This window comes from Nelumbo nucifera, chromosome 1, assembly GCF_055504915.1.
Source record: "Nelumbo nucifera cultivar China Antique chromosome 1, China Antique-T2T, whole genome shotgun sequence".
In the NCBI taxonomy this organism is placed as follows: domain Eukaryota; kingdom Viridiplantae; phylum Streptophyta; class Magnoliopsida; order Proteales; family Nelumbonaceae; genus Nelumbo; species Nelumbo nucifera.
This window is the reverse complement of record NC_142649.1, coordinates 204,880,982-204,905,559: the sequence shown is the minus strand read 5'-3', so window position 1 is coordinate 204,905,559 and position 24,578 is coordinate 204,880,982. Positions and strand designations below refer to the sequence as shown.

General features: G+C 39.3%; 1 protein-coding gene across 4 annotated transcripts in view; it reads left to right on the top strand.

Moving 5' to 3' along the window:
• LOC104609862 (MraZ) overlaps positions 1 to 23,402 on the top strand; it is a 127,170-nt gene extending 103,768 nt beyond the window's left edge. For 3 of the 4 annotated variants that reach the window (XM_088895918.1, XM_010276265.3, XM_010276264.3), the window contains 4 exons: positions 19,759 to 19,966; positions 20,064 to 20,303; positions 21,795 to 21,880; positions 22,650 to 23,402. In XM_088895918.1, the coding sequence (XP_088752044.1) occupies positions 19,759 to 19,966; positions 20,064 to 20,303; positions 21,795 to 21,880; positions 22,650 to 22,809 (694 nt within the window). In that variant the 3' untranslated portion in view covers positions 22,810 to 23,402. Of the gene's footprint in view, positions 1 to 19,758; positions 19,967 to 20,063; positions 20,304 to 21,794; positions 21,909 to 22,649 lie in introns of all 4 variants that reach the window. The other variant, XM_088895917.1, reaches the window with a different exon arrangement.
• Positions 23,403 to 24,578: the final 1,176 nt, after the last annotated feature.

Below are 24,578 nucleotides of genomic sequence, written 5' to 3'. Positions count from 1 at the left end.
CCCTAGGTTCTTAACGCACTAAGAGGCATTTCAGACGTGGGCGAAAGACAAAAGAGCCCCCATAGAAATTTGAAATGACCTGTAATGCCCTTCATATAAGCCAAAAATTTAGGCCATTCGACTCCTCCACTCGACGGCGTGGCGCAAGCTTCTCTCTCTCTCCCCCTCTCTACATCCTCTGCTTTACAGACCTGCAGATCCATCCGAAGAGAATGCCGATGCTGCTCCCGGTGATGCTACATTTCAGATCTTCTTCTTCTTTCCCGCCATCGCCGCTGCAACTCTCAGTAACAGTGGCGGTTCTTTCCAATTTTATTCTTATTTTAATAAATTATTTTTTATTTTTTATAAATATTTGTATTAATTATTGATTATTAATTTTTATTAATTATTAAATATTTGAATAGTTTTAAGATATTAATTTGATAATTATTAATTTTTTATTGCTTCATGGTCTTTATTACTATTTTCATTATTATTTTAACTCAATAATTTATTTTTAATTTATAAATTGATATATATTTTTCAATTTTCTTCTTATTTTAATAATTTTTTTATTTTTTATAATTTATTCATATTTTTCAATATTATTTTTAATTTAATAAATTGTTTTTATGAAATAATGCAAATTGAACTCAAAATTACCAAATTGTCATTTTAGGGGTAAAATGGTAAAATCAATGGATTTCAGATTCTGAAGGTTTGATCCAACACAAAAACCTTCTTTATCAGAGCCTCTAAAAAGTCGAAAAGCAACTATGTCTCTTTTCAGATTTCAGACACTTTTAATATCTTTTTAACTTTTCAGATTTATCAAACGCCACCTAAGAGATCCACTTTTTAGGGCTGGAATATAATTGGAATTTTTTTGGGGATCTCATAGGGAAAGGTGGTGGATTAAGGGTATAGCTTCAGTACTGGATTGTTTGCAAACACACTAATTTCAAAATCTTTATTTGTTTCTAGTTAATGACCTTGTTATGAGTATGGGACAACTAAACATGCATATTTTGTTTGGGCTTATCCTGGGTGGAGGAGGATAACAACCACTTGTTTACATTGCCCTGTTTCTGCTGCAATCTGGGGGCATTTTATTTCTTCCTTGGGTGTATCATGGGTCTTGCCAAATGCTGTGTTGGACCTGTTATTGGTGCCGGGAGCTCCAAGGCCTGTCCAAGCTGGCAAAAAGTCAGTTCCTGCAGTGGTGATTAGTACCATCTGGGCAGAAAGAAATAGAATTTTCCAAAACAGATCAAAGGATGTAGATTGTCTAATTTCCTGTACCTTTGGAAAATTAGTTTCTTGGACTGCAGCTGCAAAAGGTCTCCAGACCAGGGTGTTTGGAGCCCAGCTGAGGATCTAGAAGCCTGTTTGAGTTGTAATATAGTTTGGGGTTCTAGCCCCTGTTTATGACACCTATAGTAGGGCCCCTCTGTAATCTTATTCTGATTCTAATAAAATTACTTTACCTTTCGTCAAAAAAAAAATCATGCATATTTTGTTTGGGACCCACTATTAGGAATAGGCAATGTTTTTAATCTGATTTAGGAGGCCAAATTAGGTTGATTTGTAATTAAACAACCCACTTTATCTAGAATAATAGGACCAACACCAATCTAATGTCTGGAGTCTTTGTGGTGGGATTTTTTATTGGAATTGAGAAACTAAATTAGATTTGATTTGCTGTTAAAGTATATGAGATAAGTTTCTAATTTGAATTAGAAAAATCAACTTTGAAGTTAGTGTCGGACTTAGACCGCCTTAAATATATTTGTTTTGAATTAAATTTTGGGAAAATTCCCAATTAGTACCCTGTACTTTGGGCCTAGTGCCACTTTGGTCCCCAAACTTTAAAATGCGACAATTCAGTACCCGAACTTTCAAAACGTGACAATCCAGTACCTACCGTTAACTAGCTGTTAACCAGCTGTTAACCAGCTGTTAAGTGGCATTTGAAAAAGGCACAGATGCCCTTCAAGTGTCATTTAATTTTGTTTATCAACCATCTAAATGTTGGCAAAAAATTAACAGTCCCAAATCCTTGCCTCTTCCGTTCAAGAAAGTTGGGGTCTCATTTGAGTGGGCATTTTGGTGACCCCAACTTTCTTGAACAGAAGAGGCAATGATTTGGACTGTTAATTTTTTGTCAATGTTTGGATGGTTGATAAAGAAAATTAGATGACACTCAAAGGGCATTTGTGTCTTTTTCAAATGCCACATAATGGCTGGTTAACAGTAAGTTAACGGCAGGTACTGGATTGTCATGCTTTGAAAGTTTGGGTACTGAATTGTCACATTTTAAAATTTGGGGACCAAAGTGGAACTAGGCCGAAAGTACAGGGTACTAATCGCAAATTTTCCCTTAAATTTTTTTATCCCCTGATTCCTGAGTGGGTGGCCTGACAATGTCTTTGAAGGGGAAACCCTCCTATTTGTGAACTTTGCTTTAATACACACACGTATAGGTAATGAATAAGTGATGTTACAATTATGTTAAAATAAAAGTTTGAGAAAAAAACTTTTTACTCTACCACTTCTATGGCCCATATTACTTGGAACCAGTGCATATCATTGGGATCTTCAAGATTAGTTTATTGATCTTGAGACATGGGTTCAATCAATGGTCTAGATCTTGGCTAGAAGATCATAAATAGAAATATCCATGTGCATTATTAAATATTTCTGAAATTCTGAAATGCCCTTGTCTTGTTTTAGAGAACAATACTGTCACCTTGTCTGATGGTTTTAGTGACAAAAGGTATCATTTGTCATGATATGAAAGTACAAGGAGCTAAGTTTCACCAAAAACATTACTAGGTGGTCCCTGTAATTTACCCTACCATTAATAATAGATAAGAGAACTGCATTGAGTACAAATGGATACTTTGTCCTAATTTTACAAAATTTATGATTCAAGAATTAGATTTTAGGGAGATGAAAGGTGTGGCATTGGAAATATTTGTAAGATCTCTTCTAAACTGTATGCTCATAGTTTTAATATACAGGTTGAATGGCAGAAGGAATATGCTAATCTATTAAGCAAATTGGAGTCATCCAGCTTCTTTGATCCAGATGCAAGATGGTGGAAAGAATGCATCAGAAGATGCTTTTAATTAAGTTAAGCCTTTTTTATGATGTAGTTGTATGAGTCCAAGTGGAGCATTCACAAAGGGCTTTTTTGGGTAGTTCATTCCCATCAAAGGTGGAGGTAGATCCATGGCTGCTTTGTATGGTATTCTGGCCATCAATTCATAGATTAGTGGCCTTTGTACAAACCAACACATGTTTTATGTCCATCAACCATTTAGAAGATGACCCGGGTTTATTCTTCTTTTAACCCTAAAATTCTCCTAGAGGGGAGTAGATGTTCAAGACTGACAGTCTTGAACCCTAATAGATTTCAGGTTTGTAAATAGAAGAAAAAGTATAGAGAAGAGAGGAGAAAGAGAAGAGAGAGCAGTAGAACACAAGAGTTGAAAGGAGGGACAGAATCTTAATGTTCTGCCGCCGCCACTTTATTTAGTATTTATAGGTTATGCTCATTACATGGAAAGGACAGATCTGCCCTTAGTATTTATATAACAAATAGAGTAAAATAAAACTGAAATAACCAACTGACCACCAGATAACCCTAGGATGACTAGAACACATTCTACCCTACGAACACAGTGGGACCATATCTGTGGGGCCCACATCAGTGTTCTCTACACTCCCCCTCAAGTTGGGAATAAATGTTTATCATTCCCAACTTGGAGAGATCTGCCTCTAGCTTCTTCCTTGGTACAACTTTGGTGAGGATATCTGCTAGCTGCATGTTGGATGTGATGTACAGGAGACACACTTCTTGTGATGAGACCCTCTCTCGTACAAAATGTCAATCAACTTCAATATGTTTAGTTCTGTCATGCTGCACCGGATTGTGTGCTATATTAATAGCCGCTTGATTATCACAATACATCAGGGGCTTCTCATACTCAATACCCAACTCCTCAAGTAGTGATCTCAACCATAGAATTTCAGCCACTCCGTTAGCCATTGACCTATATTCAGCTTCAGCACTAGATCGAGAGACAACACTCTGTTTTTTACTCCTCCAAGAGACAATGTTACCTCCCACAAGGGCACAATATCCAGAGGTAAACCTTCTGTCATCAACACTCCCAGCCCAATCGGCATTCGTATAGACCTCCACCTTCATGTGGTCATTGTTCTTGAACAGTATACCTCTACCCGAGCATCTCTTCAAGTATGTTAATATTCTTTCTGCTACAAGAAGGTGTGTGGTTCTAGGAGAATGCATGTACTGGCTGACAACATTAACTGCATAACTGATATCTGGTCGAGTGACGCAAAGATATAGGAGCTTTCCCACTAATTGCTGGAACATAACTTTGTCTTCAAGAGGCTCCCCACTCTCTGCACTAATCCTGTGGTTCTGTTCAATGGGTGTATTCGCAGGCTTGACACCTAACTTTCCAGTTTCCGCCAACAGATCTAGAACATATTTCCTCTGAGAGACAAAGATCCCTTGTTTAGATCTAGCAACCTCAATACCCAAAAAATACCGTAGTGCACCAAGATCTTTCACCTCAAACTCTTGATGAAGGAGCTGTTTGAGGGACTCAATCTCATGGCTATCATTTCTTGTCACCACGATATCATCAACATATACTGCAAGTAGTGTCAGAGAGGACTCCACCCTCTTGATGAACAATGCATGATCTGACTGGGCCTGTACATAACCGAACTTCCCAAGGGCTAGTCTAAATCTATCGAACCAAGCTCTAGGTGACTGCTTCAAACCATACAATGCCTTATTGAGCTGGCAGACTTTCTTACCTATCTCTGTATCATAGAATCCAGGAGGCAACTGCATGTAAACCTCTTCCTACAGGTCTCCATTCAGAAAAGCATTTTTAACGTCCATTTGGTACAAAGGCCAAGTGTGGCTTGCTGCAAGAGATAATAGAACTCGAATAGTGGTCATCTTAGCTACCGGGGCAAATGTCTCCAAGTAATCTATACCATAAGTCTGGGTGAACCCTTTTGCAACTAGCCGAGCTTTGTACCTCTCAATGGAGCCATCCGCATTGTGCTTCACAGTAAATACCCATCTGCATCCAATCGGTTTCTTTCCTTTGGGCATATCAACTAGCTCCCAGGTATTATTTTTCAACAGGGCATCCATTTCAACTTGCATTGCACCTTTCCACTCCAGGACTGATAGGGCTTCTTGCACTGTTCTTGGAATAGGGACATTAGCAACGGAAGTAAGATAGGACCTGTAGGAGGGAGATAGGCGATCATAGGATAAAAACTGGGAAATGCAGTGGGTTGTAGATGTGGTGCAATGCCGTTTTCCTTTACGGATGGCAATGGGAAGGTCAAGGTCGTCTGCAGGAGGTGAAGTGGCAACAATGGGTGAAGTGGCAACAATGGAAGGAGTCTCTATGGGCCCTGGAACTGTAATACCTGGACTTGGAGCCGCAGAAGAGGTTGGAGTTGGCCTGGACTGTTGACGACCAGGATCAACCTGCCTGCATCGCCTGTGATAGACTCTCAACTCTTGATCCCTCTGACCACCCTCACTACTGCAGCCCTCATCACCCAATGGAATAGGTAAAGGAACAGCCCCAAAAGTATTAACCCTACCCTCACTACGCTCCCCCTAAAGAAAAGGATCCAAATCCCCACTCTCACTGCTCTCCCCCTGAGGAGAAACCCGAGAATAATAGGGTTTCTCCTCAAAGAAAGTAACATCCATGGAGACAACTTCTTCTCTGAGACAAGATCATAGCAGCAATAACCCTTTTGAGTGTGTGCATAACCAAGAAAGATGCATTTGGAGGCCTTTGGTTCGAACTTGGAGTGATGGGGTCCGAGAAGCTGAACAAAATAGGTACAACCAAATGTTTTAAGGGGAACAGTAAACAACTCCTCATTTGGGTATAGAAGGGAAAAAGGAGGTTTCATATCAAGAACTCGGGAAGGAACCTGATTAATAAGATATACCGCCATGAGGATAGCATCACCCCAGAAGCGAATAGGGACATTGGAGGTAAACATAATACTTCTAGCCACCTCCAAGATGTGCCTATTCTTCCTTTCTGCAACCCCATTGTACTGAGGTGTATGAGGGCAAATGCTCTGGTGGATAACCCCATGATTAAGAGGGTAAGATGCCAATGGCTTAGCAAAGTATTCCTTTGTATTATCAGATCTAAGAACTTTGATCTTGGCATCAAACTGGGTTAGGATCATTTGGTGGAAGTTTTGGGTCAGGGCGGGAACCTCATCTTATGAACGCATAAGATAAACCCAAGAAAACCGAGTATGGTCATCAACAAATTACAAAAAATATCTGTATCCACCCATAGAAGGGATGTGATATGGCCCCCAAACATCAGTATGCACAATATCAAAAGAACTATTACTCCTTTTATTACTCAATGAATAAGAGTTTCTACAATGCTTAGCAAACTCACAACTTTCACATTTCAACTGGAACAACTCAACAGACTCAAACAAAGTAGGAAACAGACTCTTTAAGGACCGAAAAGACAAATGACCCAATCGGTTCTGCCAAAGCATAACCGGACTCACAATCTGAGAAACAAGTGACTTCTTATCCACCGACTCTTCCCGACGAGAACTCTCCCCGAGCAGATAGATCCCATTTGTCTCACAGCCAGTCCCAATCACCTTCTTCGTCTCCAGGTCCTGAAAAACACATCGGTCAGGGAAGAAAGTTACTGAGCAATTCATATGTTTGGTAATACTACTAACTGAAAGAATGTTAGTATCAAGCTTAGGAACATGCAAGACAGAAGACAAAGAGATAGTATCCGACAGTTTGATGTCACCCTTGCCAGAAATGGGGACAAGACAGTCATCAGCAATAGATACTTTATCCCTACCAAAAGATAAATGATAAGTGGTAAACAATGAAGGCAAGCTAGTCATATGGTTGGATGCACCTAAATCTATTACCCAACAGGGTTCAGTAGTACCTGGAGCTGAGGCATGGTAGACTGAGGCTCGAGTACCTGAATGTGCAGAAGCAGATGTGGCAGGGGCTGATGGTGACTGCGGTGACTGAGCTGAGTTCCCAACTTCCTTTTCCAACTGTATTAGAGCAGCCCGAACTGCAGCTAAGGTCTCTAAGGGTGTGCCTCTTGTGCCAGACGAGGATGTTGAATCAGTAGTCACGGCCACATGAGCATTACCCTTCTTGCTTCTCAACTTTGCCAGGACCAAATGAGGATGCAGCTTCCAACATGTTTCTTTTGTGTGTTTAGGTTTCTTACAATGCTCACATACCACAACCCTTTTATCTTCCTTCTTCCTGTCCCTCTCTGAATCACCCCCTGATTTGGCTTTAACAGCTACAAGGGCCGGTGTAAGAGGCTGAGGTTGCATCATGGCTTTCCTCCTGGTCTCTTCACTATGCACTAAGGAGTATGCCTGAGAGAGGGTCACACTATCTCTGGTCAAAATCTGTTGTCGCACAATATCATACTCTGAATTAAGGCCTGCCAAAAACTCAAACACCCTGTTTGGCTCGATGTACTTTCTACGGGTCTGTGCATCTTTGGGACTCTCCCACTCAAGAGTCTCTAAGTGATCAATCTCATGCCACAGGGACTTCAAGGTAGAGAAGTAAACCGAAACCGGTTTCTCTCCTTGTTTAAGAGTATTCACTTCACATTTCAATTCATATGCTCTAGCAACATTAAGGGGTTGGGAGTAAGTTTCTTTCATAACATCCCATATCTCTTTGGCTGTCTTTGCCCACAAGTAATTTCGGCTGATATGAGGCTGCATAGAATTACACAGCTATGTCATAACCAAGTAGTTTTCTTGGACCCACTTGGTATACATGGGGTCTCCCTTGGAGGGTTCTTTCACATCTCCCAAGAGATACCCTACTTTACCCCTTCCCCCAATAGCCATCATGACTGATTGGGCCCATTCCAAATAGTTTGATCCATCAAATCTTACGGTTGTAATCTGAAAACCTGTCTCAGAAACACCACCATAACTGCTGTTCCCAAAACTGCCTTCTACTTGATTCTTAAACTCCATTTCGGTGAAGAACCAGTAGTCTCAAAAAATAGGGTTACTACAGTCAAAAACAGCACTTGGACTATCAATCACAATAAAAAATCAGTATAGAACCAATCTGTATTCACGGTATATGTGCATGAAACAGGTATAAGTTTGATCTGAAACCAATTAGCAAACACAACAGCAACAGTCCGTACAGTTTTCACCCCTTAGAAGAGTTTGAAACCCCAAAAAAGATCTGAAAACAGCTTGGAGAATAATCTGATATGCCGAAGCAGAATTAGGGTTTTAATCAGTCCTTAAAAGAAAATTCTCAGCCGCACATTCTAGGCAGTATCGTACGGATAAGACTTGTAGTAGGGTTAATATGAAACCCTAAAACTGATCAATGTTGAGGAGAGAACTTAAGAAAAGCTTCACAGGTAGATCACAAGGTTCGGCCGCCCTTTCTAGATAGGTCCAACCTATCTTCTCTGATAGTACTTCTCTCAGAAAATAAGAAACTTACAAGAGAATGTTGTTCGTTGCCTTCCAAGGTTACCCAGACCCTAGCCTTCTCTGATTCTTCCTGATCACCAACACTCTGCAACAGTGGAAAATCTTCAAACAGCTGCTAAACCCTCTGGCGATCTCCAAGAATCATTCAACGAACTCTACTTTCTCAGTTTCCAGCCTTAGATGGTTCTCATGTGGTTGGCTGGACTAAACTCACATGAGAAACCCTAGCTCTGATACCAAGTAGACGTTCAAGACTGCTATCAATCTTAAACCCTAATAGATTTCAGGTTCGAAAATAGAAGAAAAAGTATAGAGAAGAGAGGAGAAAGAGAAGAGAGAGCAGTAGAACACAAGAGTTGAAAGGAGGGACAGAATCTTAATGTTCTGCCGCCGCCACTTTATTTAGTATTTATAGGTTATGCTCATTACATGGAAAGGACAGATCTGCCCTTAGTATTTACATAACAAGTAGAGTAAAATAAAACTGAAATAACCAACTGACCACCAGCTAACCCTAGGATGACTAGAACACATTCTACCCTACGAACACAGTGGGACCATAGCTGTGGGGCCCATATCAGTGTTCTCTACAAGGGGAAAAACCTTACCCCTCTAAAAAGCTATACAAGGAGATCTTCCAGCTCATAAAATATACAATAAAACGTTTGAAGGTCTAAAGAAAAGAACAGCAAGATCGCATGTGAATATAGGACAAACACAACCTGTTATCATGAACAAGCAAGGAATTCAAGTCAGAAAAAATAAATTGTCCTAAAGCTCACAGGCCAAGTTAGCTAAAATGTCAGCTACCCTATTTCCTTGTCTACATTTATGTACAAAGAAAACTTGTGTGTTTTGCATGATATTTCTAATCAATTTATTCATGTATTCTGTTGGTTCGGCTGTCTTAATTTGTATGTTTATCTTTGTTGGGTCTTAAGTCATTAGTTATTGGGCCTTAGTTACTGGGCCTAATCTTATTTAGTGTTTATTTTGACTAGGTGTCCCATCACTAATCAGGGGCATTCTGGTCTATTTATGTAACATTATGTAATGTTCTTATATATAATAGATTAGGGCTGGCTGAGAACAATTCTGCCGCCCATCTCATATCTTCCTCTTCTTCTTCTTCTTCTCCTTTCATTCGACAGCTTTATTTCAGCAAACATGGTATCAGAGCGCTAATCTTTCGACTGGTTACAGCAGCCGCCTCTTCTCCTACTCGCAATTAACTCACTTTTTTTTTTTGGTTGCTGCAATGAAAACCCTAGGGTTGGTCATAGAACACAGCTGGACCTACATCTAGGGTTTCCCTTGGTTGTAGGGCCCAAGGGGAGTTAGACCCAGAGGCTGATGCCCTAATAGACGCAGTACAGCAGACTGTAGCCATTCGGCTAAGATAGATCTGTGTAGAACAGATCTTGGCGGAAGGACTAATCTCAGCAGTCCTAGAACCGTTCGTGGGTGAGGTTATAACCTGCGATAGCAGTGCTTAGCACACAGTAGAAGCCAACATAGCAAGTTGCAGGCTGCGGCAGCAGTGATTAGAACACAGTAGAGGGTAGTACAACAAATTATAATCTGTGACAGCAGTAATTAGGGCACAGTGTGCAGTGTAGTATTCGGTGTTTCAGCTCTGTGTCGGGTTCTCAGGACTGAGCTTACAGTGCAGCAAGTTCCATAAGTGTGAAACAGTTCACTATATATTGTGTTTACAGTCTTGACATTTACGAGTAAGAGAAGATGTCTTCCATATCCGAGGAAGTGTCTTCTAGAGATGTTAGGGCTTGTGGGAGGTCTCCTAATTTGGAGAATCCAAATCTGCACAGCCTACAAATCACAAGTGTGTTGTTGGATGAGTACAACTTCAGAGAATGGTCTGTCTCAGCCATGCTTTTCATCACATCCCGGGAACTCACTGGTTACTTGGACGGGCAGAAGAAGGAACCCGAAGTGGGGAGTGTTGAATATGCAGCTTGGCGCAAGGAGAATGCTACAGTTATGTCCTGGCTACTTGCCTCAATGACTCCAAGAGTAGCTAGGACTGTTCAACATTTCTCCACGGCTGCCAAGATATGGGAAAAAGTTTCTAAAACCTATGGGCAGAAAAAGAATAATGCCAGAATTTACAGACTGAATCAAGACATTGCTGCCTTAAGGCAAGGAGATATGAGTGTTGCAACATATTTTGCTACACTAGAAGGACTATGGGAAGAGTTAGATCACCACCTTATTATTGATTGGGAGAATGCCAGAGACAAGGAAAAGCATGACAAACAAGTTGAAGAGGGTAGAGCATTTAAATTTCTGGCTGGCCTAAATCCTATATATGAGAGCATAAGGTCCCAAATTCTGGGAAGGGATGAAATGCCAGACTTACATCATGTTTACTACCTTGTGAGGAATGAAGAGGTGAGAAGAAAAGAGATGCAGGTTGATACTCAAACTAAACTAGCTGAACAGTCTGTGGAACATTCGGCCCTAATCTCTACAAATCAAAGGGGAAACAGGCACTCTGACAAGAGACATCTGAAGTGCACCCACTGTGGAGGGGAAAGGCATGTGAAAGAGACATGTTGGGTTCTCCATCTGCATCTGAAGTCAGCTGCATTGAGGAAAGATAAGAAGCATCAGAATGGTCAATCTGCAAGTGTGAATCTGGCTACGGGTCAAAGTGATGATGGTTCAAAACACTCATCCACAGTTACTTCCTCTTCCATGGGACAGACTACTAATTCCCCTGGAACCGGGTCCTTGGGTTTTACTGCCGATGAGGTAGAGGTACTTAGCCGGGCCCTAGCCAGTCTAAGGACCAATTCTCTTCCATCCTCCTCCCTTGCCAGATCAGGTATTGTCTCTACCTTTAGTGCAACTAGTACTATTGATCCTGCCTCTTGGATTATTGATTCTGGTGCAACTGACCACATGACACACGTCTTCTCTATTTTCTTCCTATCATTTAATGTCTGGCCAAGATAAAATGAGGGTTGCTGATGGTTCTCTCTCTACCATCTCTAAGAAAGGAGTGGTTGACCTAAGCAAGGACCTCTCACTCAAATTTGTCTTGCATGTTCCCATTCTTTCTTCAAATCTCTTATATGTTTCAAAGCTTACCAAAAATTTGAATTGTAGCATAACCTTTTTTCCTACTCATTGTGTCTTTCAGAACAGATTGACGAAGAGAACAATTGGGAGTGGTCATGAGTGTGGAGGTCTCTACTACCTTGATGCAGACATCAGTTCGGCCTTACAAACATCTGCTACTAGTAGTCAGTCCAATGTGGAGTTAATAGCTAGGTTACATCTGTGGCATGCTAGGCTAGGTCATTTACCATTTTCATCATTGGAAGTGTTGTTTCCAGAATTATTCAAAGGTGTTTCAAGTCAAGAGTTAGTTTGTGAAGCCTGTCAACTATCAAAGCAATGTAGAACTGTTTATTCAACTTAGAGTAATGAAATTCAAGCTTCTTTTGACTTAGTCCACTCTGATGTTTGGGGCCCCTCTCCCATTATTTCTATTGATGGCTTTCGGTACTTTATCAGTTTTATTGATCACTATTCTCGATGCACATGGATCTACTTATTAAAAACACGAGAAGAAGTACCGCGGGTAACCATGACATTTTGCAAAATGATTGAAACACAATTTGGCACGAAGATCAAACAATTCAGGTCAGATAATGCTGCAGAATACTTTGAAAGGTCCTTGAATCTGTTTATGGAGGATGCTGGAATGATTCATCAGTCATCTTGTGCTAGTACCCCCCAACAGAATGGGGTTGCTGAGCACAAGAATAGGCACCTATTGGAGACTGCTCGAGCCTTACTATTTCAGCACAAAGTTCCAAAAAACTATTGGTCTCAAGCAATTCTTACTGCATCATATCTGATAAATCGAATGCCATCCAAGGTATTGGGGATGAAAACTCCTTTCTCTGTTCTTTGCCCTCATCTTCTTGACTTTTCTCTTCCATCGAGAGTCTTTGGTTGTGTATGCTTTATACATGTCAAGGATCTGAAGAAGACCAAATTGGATCCTAGGGCTACAAAGGGAATCTTTTTGGGGTACTTCCCTACTCAGAAGGGATACAAGTGTTATGATCCAGTCACCAAGAAAAAATATGTCACAAAGGATGTGGTATTCTTTGAGTCTCAATCCTATTTTCATTCTTCCCAGAATCCTCTTCAGGGGGAGACTAGTGGGATGGAAGAGGATTCTTCTGTTCCCCCATTCTTTGTGCCTCTCTCTACCTCAGGCCTTCCATCTTCTCCTCCTGATCCACCTAGTTGTGGTATCCCGGGTGAATCTAGTGAGGCTCCCATTGTACCAGCTACTACTAGTGATGTTGCAAATATTACTAAAGACTCCAGCAGGCTGCAAAGAGATATCAGACTCACCTACAACAGAAGGAAGAAGGGCCCTCTAACTCATGACAGCAACTAATTGGACTCGGATCAACCTGTCTCAAAAACTCAAGGTAATCCTATCAGTTCCTCTGACTTGGATCTTCCTATTGCCCTTCGTAAGTCTACTCGTTCTTGTACTATCAGACACCCCATTGCTGATTTTATGTCTAACTCACATTTGTCTCCTCGTTATTGTTCTTTTGTGTCTGCTCTCTCTTCTGTGCATGTTCCTACCAGGTATTCTGAGGCAGTATCTGACCCAAAATGGAAAGAGGCTATGGACGAAGAAATGAAGGCCTTAATGAAAGCAGGGACTTGGGAATTAGTGGATCTACCAGAAGGGAAAGGCACTGTTGGATGCAAGTGGGTGTTCACTGTGAAGCATAGGGAGGACGGGTCCATTGAAAGGTACAAGGCTAGACTGGTAGCAAAAGGGTTTACTCAAAAAGAAGGGATTGACTACAAAGAAACCTTTGCTCCGGTGGCAAAACTCAACACAATCCGAGTTCTATTATCATTAGTTGCAAATTTCTCATGGGAGCTACATCAGTTGGACGTGAAGAATGCTTTCTTGAATGGCGACCTGCATGAAGAGGTGTTCATGGATCCTCCACCAGGTTATGGGTTTGGCAAGAAGGTATGTAGACTGAGAAAAGCCCTATACGGCCTCAAGCAGTCCCCTCGAGCTTGGTTTGAGAAGCTATGTGGGGCCATGAAGAAAGGGGGTTACACTCAAAGTGGGGCAGATCATACCCTATTCATAAGGAAGATAAATGGCAAACTTACAGCACTTGTTGTCTATGTGGATGATATGGTAATTACAGGGGATGATCAGGAAGAGATTAAAAGACTAAAGGAGGTCTTGGCTGCTGAATTTGAGATCAAAGACCTGGGCCAACTGAGATACTTTCTTGGGATTGAAGTTGCAAGATCCAAAGAGGGCATCTATATATGTCAGCGAAAATACATCCTTGATCTTCTTCAAGAGACAGGTATGATGGGGTGTAGGCTAGCAGATACTCCAATAGAACAGAATCATGGTCTACAGGAGTCAGTAGGAGAGGACTACCTTGATAAGGAAAGATACCAAAAGCTGGTGGGGAAGTTGATTTACCTGTCCCTCACTCGCCCTGATGTTGCTTATGTTGTACATGTTGTCAGTCAGTTCATGCACACTCCTAAAATCCCTCACATGAAAGTTGTGGAAAGGATCCTCAGATATTTGAAGTCTTGCCCGGGGAAAGGGATTTTGTTCAGGAAAAATAGTAAAATTGAAGTTGAAGGATATACTGATGCAGATTGGGCTGGCTCTGTTGGGGACAGGAAGTCTACTTCTGGGTACTGCACCTTTGTTGGAGGAAATTTAGTTACATGGAGGAGTAAAAAACAGAATGTGGTTGCTAGATCTAGTGCAGAGGCCGAATATCGAGCTATGGCTCATGGTGTTGCTGAACTTTTATGGCTTAAGATTCTGCTTGGTGAACTTGGAATAAAGATTGAGTGTCCTCTCAGGTTGTACTGTGACAACAAGGCTGCCATCAACATTGCAAATAACCCAGTGCAACATGATAGAACAAAACATATTGAGATAGACCGTCACTTTGTCAGAGAAAGAATTGTCTCAGGAGAACTCTGCATCCCTTATACTCCCTCCGAGATGCAGATTACAGATGTTTTGACTAAAGGGCTAGCTACAGTGAAATTCATGGACTTACTTGGCAAGCTAAACATGATTGACATCCATGCTTAGCTTGAGGGGGAGTGTTGGTTCGGCTGTCTTAATTTGTATGTTTATCTTTGTTGGGTCTTAAGTCATTAGTTATTGGGCCTTAGTTACTGGGCCTAATCTTATTTAGTGTTTATTTTGACTAGGTGTCCCATCACTAATCAGGGGCATTCTGGTTTATTTATGTAACATTATGTAATGTTCTTATATATAATAGATTAGGGCTGGCTGAGAACAATTCTGCTGCCCATCTCATATCTTCTTCTTCTTCTTCTTCTCCTCTCATTCAACAGCTTTATTTCAGCCAACATATTCAGTTTTTATTTGGTGTTTAGCTTTGTTTAGAAATCCACTATCTATTGAAAATGAAATAATAGAAAAGTAATCAATTAAAAATATTTGACTATTTTTAATTTTTCTTTTATTTCATGCCTATACAAACTTGTTTACCACATCCGAAACAGAATTCTTGAATAGAAAAAACCAATGTTTTAAAAACAACCCACAAATGGAACCATTTTTCCTTCTAGGTCACAGTTCGGCAGTTCAACCGTCTAGGTTGAACGGATTACCCCATGATGAAATAAATATAATAAAAATATTTAAAAGCGCAATGGGGTTTGCCTCCTTGTACATCAGAAGAGAAAAAGTACAATTCGTTAGAATTTGCTAAACAATTGGATTAACCGAATAAATAATTTGTTTATTCATGACATGGTTCTCATAAAGACATGGCAGTGTAAAGGGTTGTTCCAATGATCTTCAATGAATAATTTCTTTAATTTAGTTAAAAATTGTAATATGATTAATGGGTTTTGTCAAATTTTGAGTCTTGCAACCTTTTCACCTTTTTGACTTTTTGTCAGATGCCATTTTAGTCTTTGATCTGAGAGAGGAAGCAAGTGTAGTGGGGTGGGAATTCATTTTTAACCTACAAACCATTGTTCGGGCCGAATGATTTGACAGTTCAAATGGCTGGGTTAAGGGTTTTCTGACATTGTCAATGGTTTTTGTTATAATACTGGGTTATAAGACAAACGGAACCAGATTAGTGACTGGTTATCAGGTTGAACGATTCAACCATCCGGATCAATGGTGGTTTAAAAACATTGAAAAAAACTGTTAAATTGCTCGATCCAACGAGCCAGATCAATTCCCCCAATGGAAGTCACATTACTTACTTTACAACTTTTCAAGACTCAGTTCTAGATCTATTGGACACCAAAAAGTGTAGATTGAGGTCACCTAAGAGGGATGGTTGAGTTGCACTCCTTTGAGCTCTCTAATAACTTGTATATTAAGAGAAGAAAAATATAAGGGGGGTGCGAGATCCTATTAGGGTTTCCCAGGAGATAACTTATCTCTCTACTCTTGGATTGGAATCTTCCAACTACTCTTTCTAATCTTTGGTCAGGATTAGAAAGACTTCCTAAAACTGCAAAGCAGTCTAACAACACATTTGTAGTTAAGTCCTTGAGTCTTGGAAATTATCACATGAGCCCTTTCATGCAAAGTAAATTTATAATTCAATCCTTTTGCATTACAATGTCCAAATTTGGTTGGGATATCGTACAATCATAGTCTAGATCAATCACCATCAAATGGGATTTAATCAATAGTCATACTCCAATTGGGAAACCATCTAAAACTTAGTCTTTTGCTTTGAAGCTCTTTCAATGTTATTGTTAGAATGTGATCACCTAGGCATGTTAACGATTCCAGTTCAATCAAGACACTACAAGACAAGTCCTAAGAAACTTTTTTGTGACTACTAGTGCTACAAAGGCTCTTCCCATATCCACTCTAGACTCCTCTAGAACCAGATTACTAGAATTTTGGTGCAACTAGGGCTCCTCCCCAAGAGTCCTAGTTCAATTAAGATTCTTCTTGATGTTACTTTGAGACTTATGCAGGAGTCCTAGCTTCACTGGGGTTCCTCTAATAGAGTCTTGGTCTAACTATGATGAGGCAAAAAAAAACAAAAAACAAAACAAAACAAAACAAAAAAATGTGTGAATATATTCTGTTTTGTATGTTTTTTAGTAGGACCCCAAATTGTTGTTTTGGGTAGCTTTGTTGACAGTTCGGGACCAGGGATATTTTCGTCATTTTATAAGTCAGATTTTTGGTCAGGGGCAGTTGGGTGCATATCTGTTGGGTTTTGGTCTCTTGGGTCTTTTTGTAACAAAAGTTATCTTTTGAGGGTTCATTTGAAGTTAGTTTTGTTCTTAAGGTGAAGACATTGAACAACCTGAATGTGATCAGCATGGAAGTAATAACAACCAGCGGTGGGAAGATCGAATAGTGCAAGCTTTACAATCCAATCAAGGTCATGGTGTTCAACTTCATATTTCTGAGTTTGATGGTGAGTTGGAACTTGAAGAGCTTCTAGACTGGTTGGACAGCATTGAAAATTATTTTGATTGGAAAGAAATGAATGAAGAAAGAAAAGTGAAGCTTGTAACAGAAAAGATGCGTGGGACAGCCTAAGATTGGTGGAAAAATTACCAAAGGGACAGAGAAAGGAAGGGGAAAAGAAAGGTTAGTTCTTGGGGAAGAATGAAAGAGAAGCTGAAATCCCAATTTTTACCATCAGACTATGAGCAAACTCTTTACCAAAGGGTGCAGAATTTAAGGCAACGGGAAAAGAGTGTGAAGGAGTACACAAAAGAGTTTAATAGATTAACTCTTCGGAGTAATATGTCAGAAACTGAACAGCAAAAAGTTAGTAGATATATCAATGGGTTTGAGGTTGCCAATACAAGATCAAGTCTGCCTACATTGCCCGTATAAGGTAAAGGATGCATATCAGCTAGCTCTAAAGGTTGAAGCTCAATTGAGTCGGAGCTCAGGGCGGAGGCTAAGTTCTGTCCAAGGTACATCTTCATCAGTAGGTCGAAGTGTTGGGGCTGTTAGGGGTTGTGGGATCAACCAAAACACGACCTACGGTCCAAGGGACTTCAAATGCAACAAAGAGCAGTCAAGGGCAGCCTACTATTAGATGTTTCAGGTGTATGGAGTTGGGACATCGTTCAAATGAATGTCCTAAGAGAAGGATTGAAGGACAAACACATTTGGTTAATGAAGTCACTAATGAACAACAAGATAATATAGGCCATGTTGAGGATGGGCAAGTGGCTAAAACTATTGGAGCTAATGCTTCAGAGGAAGAAAACTTGGATGGGGATATTGAGAGTGAAGCTCTAGTGATACGACACTTTATGGTTGCACCTCAAGAACCACTACCAGGGAACTGGTTGAGAAAGAATATCTTTAGAACACGTTGTACAGCTGGCAGGAAGTTGTGTAACCTGATTATTGACAGTGGGAGTAGTGAGAATCTTGTTTCTTAAGAGATGGTGGATAAATTACAGCTCAAGACTGTTCAACACCCCCAACCATATCGTATTCTGTGGTTTAACAAAGGAAGTGAGGTAAGAGATTTTTCTAAATGCCTAGTTAATTTTTCTATTGGTAATATATTTGAAGAATCGATACGGTGTGATGTTGTTCCAGTGGATGCATGCCATATTCTCTTGGGTCACCCTTGGCAATATGACTGTAAGACCATTCATTATAGAGACAAGAACACATACAACTTTGTGAAAGACGATAAGAAGACAACTCTTAAACCAATGCAACTTGATTCATTTCCAAAGAAGGAAACAAAGCCAACCACTACTCTCTTCACCTCAAATAAATTGAATCAAGAAGATGGGAATTTGGATGTTGTTTACTTGCTGGTTACAAAAGAAAGCAAAGAAACACATGTTCCAGAGTTGGTGAAGAAGCTCATGAGTATGTTGATGTGATGCCTGAAGAATTACCCGATGGCCTTCCTCCCCTAAGAGATGTACAACATCATATAGATTTAATGCCAGGAGAAGCATTGCCTAACCTACCCCACTATAGAATGAGTCCTAAGGAGCATGAGGAGCTCCAAAGACAAGTAACAAAGTTGTTGAAGAAGGGGCTGATCCGTGAAAGCTTAAGCCCGTGTTCTGTACCAGCTTTGCTCACACCAAAGAAAGATGGTAGTTGGCGTATGTGTGTTGACAGTTATGTCATTAACAAGATTATAGTGAAATGCAGGTTTCCCATACCCCACCTTGATGACATGTTAGACACATTGGCTGGCTCACAAGTCTTTTCAAAGGTAGATCTGAAGAGTGGATACCATCAAATTCGTATCTGAGAGGGGGATGAGTGGAAGACTGCATTCAAGACTAAGGAAGGTCTTTATGAATGGCTGGTTATGCCATTTGGGTTGTCTAATGCTCCTAGCACCTTTATGAGGTTCATGAGCCAAGTTTTAAGGCTGTTTATGGGGAAGTTTGTGGTAATTTATTTTGATGACATACTCATCCATAGCAAAGATCATGACAGCCACTGAGAACACTTGAGAGCAATCTTAGAAGTCTTGAGACAAAATCAGCTATATATAAATTTGAAGAAGTGTAATTTTGTGACAGGTCGGTTGGTGTTTTGGGGGTATGTTGTTTCAGCCAAGGAGATTGAAGTGGATCAAGAAAAAGTTCAAGCTATTCAAGAGTGGCCAACACCAAAGACCTTAACTGAAATTCGTAGTTTCCAAGGGCTAGCAACACCAATACACCCCGTATTGGGCGCATCGTGTTGAAATTTGAAACCTTAACTGTAAATAGAATGCCTTGTAAAGAAAAATCTCATTTTATTATTAAAGAGAACAAAATACATTGTACATCTGGTTTTGAATGAGCACATGGAAATCTCATTTCCAAAATTTATGCCCAATGGTCTTCATTTCATTGTAAATATGCTTTCTTAATATATTTGACAGTGACATGGAAGTTTTGTTCTCCAGAAATAAAGTTACTGTAAAATGATGGAAATATATCTCATGCAAGTTGGGTCTTGATTGTGTTCTCTGAGTTTTCTTCCCCATGTAGACACTTTTAATCCCCTTGGTTCTTATTTATTCCTTAAGTGATGAAGCTGTTATTTATTTTGTTGATTTTGTTCATGTGGCTAAATATATTCAATAAGAATTATGGTTGACTTGAATGGACTTCACATCTCAGGAAAAGTTCTGCTATCGCACGGAAGAGCCTCAAGCAATTGCCACAGGGTCAGCCATTCATTGGCCATGCATTGTCTCGTAAAAGAATCACTGGAGGAGTGAGTGGAGGGATTTTAAATGAAGCAACATTAAAATCCTTGGATTATAAAAGGGATTTCCTATTCCCATTTTCTCTTTTATTACACAACACCAGACCTGTTGGTCTTCAGGTAAGCAGATGCTGCTAATGTATTTTTCATATAATAAAATGGGTAATCGGATTTCTGTTATTTACTCATTTAATATTTGGATATCTATGTGTTTCAGGAAAGTCTTCAATTCCTGATCTCTATCATGCTTTTAGGAGATCTTATCATCACTCTCCTTACATTGCTTCAGTTCTACTGGATTTCTCTTGGAGCCTTTCTTGCTGTCCTTCTTATTCTTCCTCTGTCTTTGCTCTCTACATTTCCTGCTGGTTTGAATGGTCTTTTCAGTCAAGGTCCTAAAAGAGCTTCACTCTCGCGTGTTTATGCATTGTGGAATGCTACATCTCTGTCCAACATTGTAAGTTATATCTTAAGTTTGTTACCTCAATAGACATGAGAAGTGTCAAATCATTGTTTCTGCATGTTAAGAGTGTAATTCTAGTTGATGTATCATACAATTTCCTATGCTTTCTATCTAGGTTTTTATGGAATCCTGTTTTAACTTTCTGTTTCTAGTTGACCTCTCTGCCCTGATTTTATTTCTGAGCGTTCTTATTTCTTATTTGGTATCTGAGATGTCTGCTGCTCCTGCGTCCTATGAGTGTTTAGTCGGATGCTAATTGTTCTTTTTCCCTTTTTCTTGACATATAAAATGTTATGCAAGAAAAGAAAAAAGAAAAACATATTTTACTTGACATGTTTTCATTTAACCTTCTTTGGTGTCCATGTTTCTTTTTTCTCTTTTTTCCCTTTTCTCTTTTCTGTAAATAGGGTATGATTTTCAGTTGCATAGGCCTATTTAGAGGTTGCATCTCTTTCAAGAAAGAAGCCCCATGAAACCTTTCAGTGATATTTTTTCATAAATGTTTGTTTTGAAGTAAAAATAAGAAACTCACTGAATATTCATTACCACTTTTGATTAGCTGAAAGAACATATATGATTTTTCAACTACTTTTCCCCCCTTGAATTACTTTTTCTTCTTCTAAGGTGGATTGTTATTGCTAGGGGTGTCCATGAAAAACCAAAAAACCGAACCAAACCGAGAAAACTGAACCACAAAATGCGGTTAACTGAACCGATCGGTTCAGTTTCAGTTTGGAATTTTTGAAAAACCGAAGGACCGGTTCGGTTTTCAGTTAACCTACAAAAAAAACTGGCAGTTAACCGAACCAACCGGTATATATATTTATATGTATATTTTATATTATTTTTAATATATGTCACATATTTTCTATATATTATATATAAATATATATTCATTATATATATATAAATATATACTTATATTATATTTATAATAATCTATTTATAAATATATTATATATTATATATTTTTTAAATATTTATAATATATTATATATCATTTATTATTTATAATATAATATTATACACATAGTTATATAATATATATTATAAATATAAAAAACCAAAAAACTGAAGAACCGAACCGGTCAAAAACCGAAACCGGTGGACCGGTTAACCAGTGGTACCAGTTTGGTTTCGGTTTGGAGAAATGGAAAAACGGGTACCACCTGTTCAGTTTGCAAAATATGCCCATGGTTCGGTTAACCAAACCATGTGGACACCCCTAGTTATTTCCTTGTATGCACTGTTTATTTTGTTCAGTTGTGCATAAAGGTGTGTGTTGATGTTTTATCATGAAAATACCATAAAATTAAGTACAAATCTCTCTAGATTAAGTTGCAATGGCATTGTTGGCGACCTTTTTGTATCTTGGGAAGTATGGATATAGTGATAAGGATCTTACAGCTTCCCATGGTTAATTTTCAGTATTTATTTGGGGTACATATTTGTCTGTTTGATGAGATTGTTGTGGGAATCTTGCAGGCTGTGGCTTTTGTCTGTGGCATTTTGCACTATGGTTTCTCCTCTTTCCAGCCACCACAAAAGGAAAATTCATGGAACCTTAGAAGGTGTTGCTTCAACTTCTCTTTAGATGATGTGAGATTTAGATTTTGAGGCTGATTGACCAAGTTATATTAGCTTGCAGAACTTTCAAAGAGATTTCTGTAAAAGAGCCTTCTGAAGTTAATAATATTGCTTCATTTAATGGTCTAGCCTACTTTACATAGATAACACAACTTGTGGCAAACCATATATTCCTTAATGTAAACATTTTTCGGCACTAGATACCTCAATGTCGAGACGACCACTACCATATTTATTTATTGTTTTTTGATAGGTCATGTTTATTTTATTGTTAACCATAAACTTCATCAATTTATGAAAAAGAATGGGTAACAATGCACCCTTATAAGTGTTACGCTAACCCAGCTACCTAATCCCCTTTTCATCATGATTTATGTATTACATTCAGCCTCCATGGGGGATAATTCCCCAATACAAACTATCTCTGCTCATCCCCTTTTGAGCCAATTCATCCACTAGGTTATTTTCCTCAAAAAAAAAAAAAAAAACACTAGGTTATTGGCTGACCTTTGTCATCATCATCATCTAAGCCTTATTCTAACACAAATCCTGTTTTTCCATTCCATTCTATTTAATGTCATATCCAACGTTAAATTATGAGCGTGTAAATCATTTCTTACTACTTCGACCCATGTCCTTCTTGTCTGCCCCTAGCCCTTCTAGAGTTTACGAAAGTACATGTTACTTTTAATATTACATAGTCCTACTCCCATTTCTTCTTTTTGTCTTATGTTGTCTTGTTTTTATGGACAGGGAGGATGATAAATGGTGGATTCTTCCTACTTTCCTTCTTCTGGTCAAGTCAATACAAGCACGCTTTGTTGACTGGCATATAGCAAATCTGGAAATTGAGGATTTTTCTTTATTCAGTAGAGATCCTGAGAGTTTCTGGCTCCATGAGAATCCTTCGTAGCATGGCAGAATCAGAGGCTTCAGAATGAATTAGCAAGCATGACCATACAGTCTAAAAGATTCAAATGAAGGTGGAGAATTTTCTTCAAGCCCAACCATATCATCCTTACTGTAAATATGTCTAAATTTGTAAAATGCATTTGTTATTGCGTGGGGTTCTTTCTGTTCAGCTTGTATTACCACCGAAGGGATTTCGAAGAAAAAGCCATGTGAATAAGTAGGTAGAAGAGAACTCAAAGGTCAAAATTCTTTTTTCACTAGTTATTAATTTATGAGTGAACGGGCAGTCATTTTTCATCCAATCTGCCAGCAGATAAGGAACACAAATTAACTGGACAACCTGTAGCCATCCATTGTATTGACCTTCATATATATTTTTTTCTACCAGGATACCTTTACATATGATAAAAAATGTTGAGGATTTATGGTGCATTAGCGATTTGATTGAGCTGTAATGAAAAAGTTGGGTATGTAAGTGAGTCTATGAGCATGAAGCTTATTCAAACTAGAAGAATTTCTATCATTCTATGGTCTACCATTATGTAAGATCTCAATTTTCTGTAATAGATTTTTAATAATCTTTTTTTTTTTTCTTCTTACCATGATTTAAGAGTGTTTCATGATGGCATTTATAAACTGTACAGGGCAATCGACAAGTATGTCGTATATGTGAAATGAACACCAAGGAATGCCGCTATCCCGTGACATTGGGATTGGTGATATTTCAACAGCCTTTTTTTTTCACATTGCTTCCATCAAACAGACCTTATTAACACAATTTGGAAGGTTAGCGCTGAAAAGGGCACATGGTTGTTGGCCCCCAAAGACAAAACATCTCCCGATCCATCGCTGATAGATTCCACTGTCAGGGTACCCTACCTATGAAATTTGATAAAAACCCCAAGAATCTTACACGAATCCGCTGGTATTGCGGAAGCTAATCCACCAGCTCCTATCTGGAAGTCCCCCCCCCCCCGGGCCTTGCGGTTTCCGATGTAGCTTTTTAAAACGTTTTCGGCATGGAATCTCTTCATTGAAAAGGGCAAGTTGGGTGATATAATGTTCGATGTTGTAAAAAAGCTGTGTTTCAGACTTTAAGTCCGACCATATTGGTAATAAACTAAACAGAAGCTTCACATTAACGCAATACTATTATCTGCAAAAGCAATACCGTAACCCCAGCATTTTCAAGACTCCAAGACTCGAGTGGCATTGTCTTCCCTAAAGACCCTAACTAGTAACTACTCTATGGCCAAGTGTCAAATCAGCAACCTTGTAGTCGTATCGTATTCTGATTTCAACAAAAAGACGAGAGAAAACGGGAACCGTTTTGTCTTTCTTTTTTTCCTCTTCTGTCTCTTGGGAATTGGAATGCATTTGCGACGCAGAAGAAAGGACTTTGTGCCCTTCGAATTAAGCCATTAATCGACTGTTGCGCAGAGACCTCAGGCTCAGAGAGTCAGAGTAGGTTTTCAAGATTCAACAAAGCCCCGGGAACAGTGCGAGAAGCTTGCACCAGCTCTGGCGAAAAGCATGTTAATGGTAACACCAATTTTGCTGTTCGTAGCCCTTGTTTGATTTCATCAATACCAATACAGTTTTTATATTTCCTCGTTCATTTGAACAAGGCATTAAGCACGTAAGATGAAGAGCTATCTTGACCATTGTAATGTGATAACTCTAGAGGCTTTAAGCAATTCTCTTACCAAAATTTGACTTGTGCTTTTTATTCTAATCCATATTACTATCCCATCGAAAAGAAAGAATTTA